This window comes from Equus caballus, chromosome 25 (assembly GCF_041296265.1).
Source record: "Equus caballus isolate H_3958 breed thoroughbred chromosome 25, TB-T2T, whole genome shotgun sequence".
Lineage (NCBI taxonomy): Eukaryota > Metazoa > Chordata > Mammalia > Perissodactyla > Equidae > Equus > Equus caballus.
Genome location: NC_091708.1, coordinates 34,840,927 through 34,853,147, shown reverse-complemented (window position 1 = coordinate 34,853,147; position 12,221 = coordinate 34,840,927). Strand labels below are relative to the sequence as shown.

The window sequence follows — 12,221 nt, the reverse complement described above, 5'->3', positions numbered from 1 at the left end:
AAATGGTTTCTAGGTTGTGTGGATCATGGTTGATAATCTGTTGCTCTGATTATAATGCTACAATTGATCGGCCTGTGTTCCTAAAAGTCATGATTTGACAAGACTTCCTTCTCAAACCAGAAGAACATCATTGGAACCTACCTCTTTCCTTAATACATCAGATCAAGACAAAAACAGTGACTCTGCAGGATTTCTTATTTAATGAATATGAGAAAAAGTGTCTCTTTGAATTAGGAAATGACATATACCACTTCCTAACAGATCTTCATCTTTAGACTCTGTTATCCCATTCCCTACCATTTTTCTGAACGTTCTTCAAAACCTTCCCCCTGCTATAGCTTATAATTTAGTAACAAAAATACCCTTACATGTCCCTTCGCAAAAACAGAAAATAAGCAAAATGAGATTAATAGGTATTTCAGAGAAAAGAAACTCAAATGGATTAATAATAACGTAAAAAGATAATCAACCTCCATAATAATCAGGGAAGGCAAAACCTTAATAAGATTCCATTTTATATTAATAGGCTGGAAAATTTAAGTTAGAAATTGCTCTTTGTTGGCAACAGTGTATATTAATTGGAAATCTTATTCGTTTCTAATAGAGAAACAACATGGCATTATGTTTTAGAGTTGAAAATGTACATTGGACCGTGCAATTCTTCTCTCAGGTTTATATCCTAAAGAAGTTTTGCATATGTACAACTGGAGACAAAAATAAGAAGGTTCATAGCAACGTTGTTCACAATAGCAGAAAAAAATGAAAAAAAGTCCGAAAACCATTGACTAGGATCTTCAGCACTATAGATTATCATTAATTTTCATGCAAATATTTTCTAACACCTTACTTTCTAAATTGATTCAATTTTATAAACATTAAAACTAATTTGAACATAGGGTCAAATCTACATTTCACTCTATGTTTAAGAAATATTTCTCAAACACATGTCACAGTTGGAATCTTCTTCAGTTTGGGAATCAAGAATTTAAAGAGTGAGAAGCTATCTTTGGCAAATATATTTTACACTTCTAATCCCAAGGACTATAGAGGACCAAAAATAGGAGAGACTACGAAAAGGAGAGTGTGTAGGGAGAAGGAACAAAGTTGGTCATCTAACTACACATTATCAAGGATATCTGACTGGGTCAGTGAATAAGATAAGAATAAGAAGAGAGTACTGTCACTTGGAGAAAAAGATCTCCTTCCTGAGAAGTTTCCCCAAGGCCCCTTTTATGTCTCTGTTCCTCATGCTGTAGATGAAGGGATTCAACATGGAAGTGACCACTGTATACTTCACTGAAGCAATTATGACTTTGCCACTGGGGTTGCTTGAGGATGGGAAAAAGTACAATGCCACAATTATCCAATAGAACAGAAAAATCACAGAGAAGTGAGAGTCACAGGTGGACAAGGCTTTGAAGATCCCCTTGATTGAGGGAAACCTCAGGATGGTGGCCCCAATACTGCCATAAGAGACAAGAACACCGGTAAATGACAGGAAAATGACCAATCCCCTAACAATGAAGATAAAAATCTCATGGAGAGAGGTGTCTGAGCAGGAGGGCTTAAGCAGGACAGTGAGGTCACAGAGGAAGTAGGGGATGGTGTTGTCAGCACAGAAGGACAGTTGAGCCAGGACGAGGGTGTGGGATAGGGCATAGGTGAAAGAGAGGAGCCAGGATCCAGCCAAAAGAAATATACAGAGCTTCTCCCTCATGATGGCAGTGTAGTGTAGAGGGTGACAAATGGCCACATATCTATCATATGCCATCAGTGCAAGAAGGTTAACAATAGAACCAAAGAATATGAAAAAAAATCTATGTTGAGTACCATGCATAGACGATGGATGGATGCTGGGTATGCGTGTTTATCAACACCTTAGGGACTCTGAAAGATGAAAGGGAGGCATCAGTGAGGGCCAAGTGGCTGAGGAAGTAGTACATGGGGGTGTGGAGGCAAGAGTGCAGCCCTATGAGTAGGTTTCTCCAGCATTGTGGTTAGGTATATGCCCAGGAATAGGGCAAAGAGCATGCCTTGCTGGTCTATCTGGATAGGGAGCCCCAGGAGGAGAAACTCAGACACGCTGCTCTGGTTCTCTGTCCTCTTACTCCTCTTCTCTCTGGTTAGGTTGAAGGAATACGGAGAATGTGTAAAATAATAGTGGTGATGGAAATCACAGTAGAGCTATCTACTTTCTACTGAAGAATTGCTCAGGATATTTCTTTCATGATTTTGCCTGAATCCCCACTGAACCCTAGTAGAGCAGGAGGAAGCCATCAGAGTTCCAATGGCCATCAAAATTCCTTCATTGCAAACCAGGGGGAATTTATTTACTTATTTAACTACATGTTAGATGCCATGCTGTTTCCTGGAGAAAACAAGACAGAAAAAGACCTTTCCTTCATGGAGCTCACATTCTAAGGAGTAGTCTTCAAGAACTAATTCAAATCAGTGTATCTGCAACTAGACTTCGAGGAGGATCTGACCCTAATACGTCCTAACTAGTTTCAAAATCTTAATTTCTCCTAGTTTCCTTTGAACCTCTACAAAATAAGCACAACAATGCCCACACGTAGCGTTTACAGAAAAATTAAATAATTCAATTTGATTTATGATGTTAGAGCAGAGTTCTTCATGTGGTAAGGGCATAGATATGTCATCTAATATCTTCATGCTAGTGTCAAGTGCCCAGATAAATCCTAAGTTGATCTTTAGGAACCCAATACACCAGAAGTGTGAGGTGGGAATTATAAAGAAGAAGGTGGCTGATCTAAAAGTTGTGTTCATGTACGTGGGCTCTCAATGTCTCAGGCAAGGTGCAGAGACACACACCCTAGACCATGTGGTTAATTTCCTGATGTGATGTAGCTTGATGCATTTTACTCATTTTGGAAAAAGTAAATTATGCTTCTATCATCTCTCCCCTTTTTTTTCGTTTTTTTTAAAGATTGGTACCTGCGCTAACAACTGTTGCCAATCTTTTCATTTTTTTCTGCTTTTTCTCCCCCAAATCACCCCAGTACGTAGTTGTATATTTTTTAGTTGTGAGTCTTTCTAGTTGTGGCATGTGAGATGCTGCCTCACCGTGGCCTGATGAGTGGTGCCATGTCCGCGCCCAGGATCCAAACAGGCAAAACCCTGGGGCGCCGAAGCGGAGCGTGAACTTAACCACTTGGCCATGGGGCCGGCCCTCTATCATCTCTCTTGTTGTCTATTTCTCTGCATCTATCTTCAGTGTATCAAAATGGCTCAGTTATAAGTATCCATAAGCAGTAAGACACCTGAACATTTTCCCTAGAACCTAAGAACTAGTAGATGCTGTAAGATTGATGATGCCTGCTAAAATTAGTATTTATCTTAGTAACATGACTATTTCTTAATATCAATCTTATTATACTTGAAATTTATTAAACAAGTGCCCTACTATGCAGCAGTTAAAATGAAGGTATTTTGTTTATATATATGTTTCTTCTATGTTTGTGTGCATGCACGTGTGCTGGAGCTAAGAGATGTTAAGCAAACAGCCCATGGTCACAAAGCCAGTAACTACTATAGTCATCACCCTGATACCAAAACCAAACAAGGCAAGACAAAAAATAAAATTACAGGCCAATACCACTGATGAATATTGATGCAAATATCCTCAATAAAATACTAGCAAATTGAATACAAGAATACATTAAAAAGATCATATACCATAATTAAGTGGGATTTATTTCAGGGATGCAGGGATGGTACAACATCTATAAGTCAATCAACGTGATATACCACGTTAACAAGAATAAAAACACATGATCTTCTCAATAGATGCAGAGAAAGCATTTACCAAGATAAAGCATCCATTTATGATAAGAACTCTGAATAAAATAGGTATGGAAGGAAAGGACCTCAACATACTAAAGGCCATATGTGACCAACCCACAGCTAATAACATTCTCTATGGAGAAAAACTGAAAGCTATCTCTCTAAGAACAGGAACCAGACAAGGATGCCCACTTTTACCACTCATTTAACATGGTATTGAAAGTCCTGGTCAGAGAAATCAGTCATAAGAAGAAATAAAAGGGATCCAAATTGGAAAGGAAGATTTGAAACTGTCACTATTTGCAGAATACTTGATTTTATAATAGGAAATCCTAAAGAATGCCCCCAAAATTTTTCAGAAATAATAAATGAATACCTTAAAGTTGCAGAATACAAAAACAATATACAAAATCAGTTGTGTTTCTATGAACTAATAATGAAGTATCAGAAAGAGAAATTAAGAATACAATCTCATTTACAATTGCAACATAAAGGAAATACCGAAGTATTGGAGGTGACTATTAGAATCCACAATTACCCAATTGACCATCACTATTTCCTAAAACTGATTCACACTGATAATAATTGACATTTAATGAGCACTATATCAGACAAATATATTTTTGCATTATTGCCTGATTACATTTTTTCAACAGTTCCAGGAGATAGGTGTTATTAAACTTTATTATATACATACTCAGAAGGAGTGAGAAACTAACATGATCACACAGTTAGTAACTTCTGAAGTCACAATTCTCATTTTTTTAAAATTAGTTTGAATCTCTGCTTCCATGACACTACAGTTTATCCCTCTCTTTAGTTAGACAAAAGAGCCAGGACCTTATAAAATATTATTTCAGGATTTGAAGGAGTCCTCCTGCTCAGATAACTGTTTTCACTCAGCTTCCTACAGTCCTTTAGTTTGCAAATAGCTTTTATATGCCTTCAATTCACTGGATCCATAAGTGTTTATGTTGTGTCTGGGTAGTAGAGAAGACAGTGATTTTTTTCCTTCCATTTTATTAACACGAGTAGTGAAATCATGTACAAAATGTCACAAAGATATTGTATTGCATTTATAGATTTGAGACCAGTGGAACCTGGTCTCAAAGGTAGATTTTCTGATAATCTTTTCACAAGAGAGAGAATCCACCAATTTCTTTCCATGGGAGGTAGAGGAGCCTAAACTAAGGTTAAATGATAAAATACCCATATTCTTGGGAGAGGAACTTGACATGAACATTGTTGTGTAAGGATATGACAACAGACGCTTATTCTAGATCTGGGGGTTGCTTGGGGTCATTGCTTGGCTCAGTTCATGGGGCACAAGGAGGGGACAGTTCTTCTGGCAAGGACTGGATTCTTACTTAAGGTTGCTAGGTCAGACTTAACCTGGGGTCTCAAACTTCTCCTGGAGGAGAAACCAGAGCAGCTAATAAAACCACAGTGCTGCACTTTGATGGGAAGAGAACAGTATAGAAATGCACCTTGATCTCATCATCACCATGTGTGAAAACAAGAGGCTGGGAAAATGTTCAGTAAGGAAGAGGAGAAGCTGAGACCTGGAGATTTGTAGATCCTTTGGATGGGACTAATACTCCTGTCTTCACATCAAATATTGTCTCCCAAGTGTCAGGAAATGGAGAGTCATGTGTCTCAGCCTCCTTGAGGCTATAACTTGCTAAGTGCTTACAACGTGCCTAGTATTTGTTAAGCACCATACCAATGAGATCTTAGAGCATCATCGTTATTCCCCTTTGACAGTGGAGGATGCTGAGCATCAGAGAAGTCAAACCCAAGGCCACAAAGCTATTAAATGGGAAAGTGTTCACACACACACACACACACACACACACACACACAGCCCCCACATAAACACACGCACACAGCTATGGAGATTTTGCTCTCCTTCTGATATAAGCCAGTGCTATGAGTTCAGATACATTCTGCTTCCTGCTGTTACTTGAATCATCACTTTCTGTCCAGAAGACCCAGGATCCAAGGAAAAAGAGCAAACCTTGGTGGCCCAAGGACCTTTACAGACTTTCATGTCTGTTCACCAGGTTCAGAACCATGGGCAAGAAGATTTCCTTTTAACCATCAGAAAGAGATGCCACAGGGAAACAACTCCAAGTCCCTGACTAGAGAAGGACTCAACTAACAGCTAATTGCCCAACTTCCTCCTGGTCTCTCAGAAAGGAGCATGTTTAGGGTTCAGAGGGGCTAAGCTGAAACTGGAGTCACATGAGAAAGTGTCCCTAATGTCAGCGATACCTTGGGCTACTGGTCAAGTCTCCAGATGGGAAGCAAGAGGCTCCCCAGTCACCCATAGCCTCTGCATCATGAGTTTAGCTTCTCTGTACAGCATTGTATGGCCCAGGCATTGCAAGGGCTTAAGCAGGTTTCGTCAGGCTCCCACAACACCTACATAGGCCTCCATTAGAAAATAGAGCCCGTTAAACATTTACAGGTCTCCCCGCTCCTCAGTGAGCTGCTTTAGGCAAGGGTCTGTGCCTTGTTGAGGAGTACAGGGGTTGAGTCTATAAGGTCTGGAGAAAAGACTCTGACCTCTCCCTCTTAATAATAGTGCATACCTGAGGAATCTATCAAAGATCTCCGAGACTCAGGTTGTTCAAAGTGGAAATAATAATAGTATTCTTAGTGTGAATTTGAAGAACGGTTAAATAAGCACAAAATCAAGGCTTAATAAATGTAAGGGTTTATTGTCAATGTCTTTGTATTCACTAGGGATCAGCTTTGGCTCACAATAGGCACTTGGTAATTGCTGAATGAATTCATTTGTTCATTCACTTAACAAATAATGATTAAGGCTCTCACAAAAGTAAGACACTGCTATATGCCCTGGAGATGTCGCAGTAAATAATATAAACACAATTCCTCTCATGGAACACACATCCAAGTGGGGTGCAGAAAAGATGTTAATGAAAAATAAATGGTAGGTAAATGGTGAAAAGTGCTGGGGTACAAAAAAATCAGGCGTGGAATAGAGAGAATCAAGAAGAAGTTAAAAAAAATCCCCCAGTTACAGAGTTCTTTCTCAAAAGAACCCAGACACCCCTCCAATCAAGTGGCTCCAGGTCTATAAACTTGTTTACACCTCTACATACATTTTAGAATGGCTAAAATTAAAATGACTGCTGCTACCAATTGTTGTTGAAGCTATGAAGAAACTGGAACTCTTATATACTGCTGATAGGAATGTGAAATGATATTACCACTTTGGAAAATAGTTTGACAATTTTTTTAAATGTTAAGCGTATATCTAGCATATCACTAGGTATTTCGGCAAAGAAAAAGAAAGTATATATCTATACATACACTTACAGAAGAATGTTCATAATGGCTTCATTTAATGACCAAAAACTGGAAACAGCCCAAATGTCCATCAGTAGGTGAATAGACAAAAAACTGTGATACATCCATACAATGAAACACTACTCATCAATAAAAAGAATGAAGTATTGATATATATTACAAAATGAATCAATCTCAAAGTGCTTACGCTGAGTAAAACTAGGCAGCAATAAAATAATGCATACTGTATTATTCCATTTAGATAAAGTTATAGAAGATGCAAACTAGTCTATGTGACAGGAAACAGATCACTGATTCCCCTGGGGAAAGATGGGAGGAGCAAGGAGGGAGCAGGTGAGAAGGTATCGAGAAACTTCATGATCTTGATGACTTCTGGTGATAATTCATAGGTATATACGTATGTAAAGCCTGTTCAACTATAGAATTTAAATATATGAAGTTTATTGTATTACTTATACCTCAAAATCTGGTTTTTTTAAAGAAACAATAACAAAATTAAGTATGATCGTGTTATCCCTCTATTGAACACTTTCCAATGGGTTCCTAAATCAGTCAGATTGAAAACCAAAAACTCTACTATGTTTGTGTGTTAACTTGGATAGGCTACAGTTCCTAAATATTTGGTGAAATGCTATTCTAGATGTTTCTATGAAAGTATTTTTTCAATGGAATTAACATTGCAGTCAACAAACTTTGAGTAAAGCATATTGTTCTCCATATTGTCGGTGGGCCTCATCCAATCAGTGGAGGGCCTTAAGAAAAAGTCTGATTCTCACCAAAAAGAGACAGTTCTGTCAGGAGACGGTCTTTGGACCCAAAGTGCAACTTTTCCCTTGGTTTCCATCCTGCCAGTCTACTCTTCAGATTTTGGAATTGGCAGCATCCACAAATGTATGAGCCAATTTCGTAAAATAAATCTCGCTCCCCTTCTGTCACGCTCTCTTCACATACACACACACACACACACACACACACACACACACACACACACACACACACATCCTATTGGTTCTATTTCTCTGGAGAACTTTGACTAATACACCTACTTTGAACTTAAGTGCCCTACAAAATCTGGTCCCCTGGTATCTCTTATCACCTACCATCCATCCTCCACTTGGCTCTGTTCAGCTACAGAGGTCCTGTTAATGTTCCTGGAGTAAACCAGGCACCATCTCACCTCAGAGTTTTTCTAGTTACTGATCTTCATGCTTAGAATGTTTTTTGATCAGACATCCCCATGGCTTGCTTACCTGTCCTCACATACATCTTTGGATGTTACCTTTCCAATGAGCTCTACCTGGACCACACAATGTTGAATAACCCCCACAGCACTCTTGCTTTCCCTTTTTATGCTTCGTTTAGGCATAGCAGTTTTTACCCACACACAAACCTTAGGAATTTTTTTATCTATTTCAGACAGAAAAACCCATCTTGTGTAGAGCTTACATTCCTGAAAAGAAGCAGTGACAGTAAAGGAAATAAGCTTATGGTGCATTAGAAGTGTAGTTGTGGAAAAAACAGATCATGATGAGTAGGGTCAGGAGTGCTGAGTTGTAAACTCTGTGTGGGGATTGATTTGGAGGTCCTTTTTCTTTAACTTCTATTCCCAGAACTTAGAAAATTGCCTGGCATACAGTAGTCATGCAGTAAATATTTTTGTGTGCATGAATTATAAATTCATGCATTTAGCTTTCCCCAATTAGAAGTGGCATCTCTAAGTTTGGGAACAAGACTAAAGTACTCATTTTCCCATGCTAAAATCAATCAGACAAATGTAGGCTATTCTCACCACGAAATCCAACTTTGAGGAAAAAACACAGTCTTCCAAGAATGGGGAAATTTGGTAATGGCATTGATTCCTCTGTGTTCCCTTATTAAGTTCTTGTCACAGGCAAAATCAAATTAAATTTTTTTTGAGTTTTAGCAAACCATCAAAAGCACTTTATTATCTGACTACTATATTAAGAAGGTAAGCATTCTGGACTTTAAAAAGTACTAAACATTAGAAAATTCCCTGAATATTGTAGCTTTGCAAGGCAATAGACAAGAAAGAGAAAATGAGGAGCTAATTTATATCTCATTTATGTTAACAGGTAGAAACTGAGAGTGATAATTAAAAATATAAGACCTATTGCTGAGGAGGATTTTTTTTACCTATAAAAATAATGTTCCACAAAATGTAAGGTGACTCTGTTTGAGAGTCCAAATGTTCATTTTATTATAGATAAAGTGAGTTACCATAACATATTTGAGGATTCTGACCATCTACCACCCGGGAGTCAGAAACTCAGAGTGTAAAATGGTACAACTTAGTCCAAAATACAATCACATTTCATATCTGTAATCTTAGCCTAAAGCAAAACTGTTTTTATCTTTAAAAAGGAAGCATAAAATGCCTGTGCCATGTTTTCCTTTTGAGAGAGGAGGTTGGCATGCTTTGTTTTCTTAGCAAGTCTTTCATCTCTTTTCAGAAAGACAAAACAATAGTGCAACTTATTCAGGATTATCAATTACACCAAACTAATAAGGAGTTTGGTGCTTTGAAGACTATAAAGATGAATGTGTGTTGTGGCAAATGCATATTTAGGGTTATGAAGGAATAAATGAACCACAGATGTGAATAAAGTGAAAGGGATTGGGTCCAATAACCTAACTACCCATTTGAAGGATAGTTGGCACGATGCTAGAAACACGGGCATGGTCAGGACACAATTTTCCAAGATGGCATTTCTGACAAGGTCAGTGGGTGAAATGAGAAAACAATTAGGCAATTCTCACTTGGCACAAAGGATACTGCTTCTGAAAAGAATCCCAAGAGCCAATTTGATGTCTCTGTTCCTTAGGCTATAGATGAAGGGGTTCAACATGGGGGTCACCACTGTATACATCAGTGAGGCAATCATGTCTCTGACATTGGACTTGCTCAATGAGGAAGAAAAGTACAGTGCCATAACTGTTCCATAGAATAGAGACACCACAGAGAGATGGGACCCACAGGTGGACAAGGCTTTACAAATCCTTTTAGTAGAGGGGACCCTCAGTAGAGAAGCCCCAATGCGGCCATAAGAGACCAGGATGCCACTAAAAGGAAAAATGACAGTTGCACCCCCTGCAGTGAATATGACCAGCTCATTGAGGGAGGTATTTGAGCAGGACAACTTAAGTAGAATGGAGAGGCTACAGAAAAAGTGGGGAATGATGTTGTCAGCACAGAAGGACACTTGGACCAGGAGGAGTGTGTGCAAGAGGGCACTGCCACAGGAAAGAACCCAGGAGCCACCCACCAGCAGCACACAGAGCCCCTCCCTCATGATGGTGGTGTAACGCAGAGGGTGACAGATGGCCACATACCTGTCATATGCCATCACTGCAAGAAGGAGATTATCCACACAACCAAAAAGTAGGTAAAAATACATCTGTAAAACACATCCTGGATAGGATATGGATAGGTGCTGAGTCTGCATGTTCAACAGCATCTTTGGGACAGTGACGGAGGAGAAGGAAACATCAGTCAGGGCCAAGTGGCTGAGGAAGAAGTACATGGGGGTGTGGAGGCGAGAGTCCAGCTTGACAAGCAGGATGATTAGCAGGTTCCCCAGAACTGTGGTCAGGTATATGACCAGGAACAGTGTGAAGAACATGCCCTGCTGCTCCAGCGAGATGGGGAGCCCCAGGAGGAGGAACTCAGACACGCTGCTCTGGTTCTCCATCCTCATGCTGCTTTTCTCTCTTTAGGGAATGAGGAGGAGAGGGAAATATCAGGAACTTAGAAATACTGAGCATGGAAAACACTGTAATGCATAGTGCAATGAGATTTTTCTGTACACTGACACAGTCACTTAGAGAAAGTATGTGACATTAAGATCTTCAATGGAAATCAGGAAGGATTCATCTTTTTACACATGTTTAGACACTATGATAGGCATTAGGGAGAGAGTAGTAAATATTACACAGCCCTTGCATTTGGGGAGACCACATCCTAGTGAACAACCTCACGGAATAGTGATTAAGAGCATGGCTCTGCAGCCAGACTGCTTATGTGCTTATGTTTGATTCTTGCTTATCCCAATTGTTGTGCTCTCTCTCTCTCTCTGTCTCACACACACACACACACACACGCACACATACACACACCACTTAGAGCATTATTTGGAAGATTAAAAAGTATACCACTTACAAAATAAGTGTTCAACACAAAAACTCACTTCACACCATTAGAATGGCTATTATCAAAAGAAAAAAGAAAGACAATAACAAGTGTTGGTAAGGATGCGGAAAAAATGGAACCCGTGTGCATTGCTGGTAGGAATTTAAAATGGTGCAACCACTGTGAAAAACATTATGGCAGTTCCTCAAAAAATTAACCATAGATTTACCATATGATCCAGCAATTCCACTTTGGGGTATATACCCAAAAAACATTGAAAGTAGAGTCTCAAACCTGTAGCTGCACACACATGCTTAAGGCAGTATTATTCACAATAGCCAAAAGATGTAAACAACCCAAATCTGTTGACAAATGTATAGGTAAACAAAAAGTGGGATATATATACAAAGGAATATTAGATAGCCTTGTAAAGGAAATCCTGAAAAATGCTACAGTATGGATGAACCTCGAGGTTAAAATGCTGAATAAAATTAGCCAGTCAAAAAACCCATAAATCCTATATGATTCCACTTATATGAGATTCCAAGAATAGTCAAATTCATAGAGGCAAAATGTAGAATGGGAATTTGGCCTGCCCAGTGATGCAGCAGTTAAGTTTGCAGGTTCTGCTTTGGTGGCCTGGGGTTCACCAGCCCAGATCCAGGGCATGAACCTATGCATTGTTTATCAAGCTGTGCTGTGGCAGGTATCCCACATATAAAATAGAGGAAGATAGGCACAGATGTTAGCTCAATGACAATCTTCCTCAGCAAAAAGAGGAGGATTGGTGGCTGATGTCAGCTCAGGGTTAATCTTCCTTGGGGGAAAAAAAGTAGAACGGTGGTTGTTATAGGCTGGGGGGAAGGAAAATGAGGAGTTATCATTCAATGGGTACAGCTTCAGTTTAGGAATATAAAAAAGTTCTGGAGGTAGA

General features: G+C 39.2%; 1 protein-coding gene and 1 pseudogene across 1 annotated transcript; both read right to left on the bottom strand.

The window, feature by feature from the left end:
* OR1J53P (olfactory receptor family 1 subfamily J member 53, pseudogene) lies at window positions 1,181-2,115 on the bottom strand (annotated as a pseudogene).
* On the bottom strand, window positions 9,915-10,856 carry OR1J43 (olfactory receptor family 1 subfamily J member 43). Its single transcript, NM_001391783.1, is given in 1 exon segment — window positions 9,915-10,856. A coding segment is annotated over 1 exon segment (942 nt).
* Window positions 10,857-12,221: the final 1,365 nt, after the last annotated feature.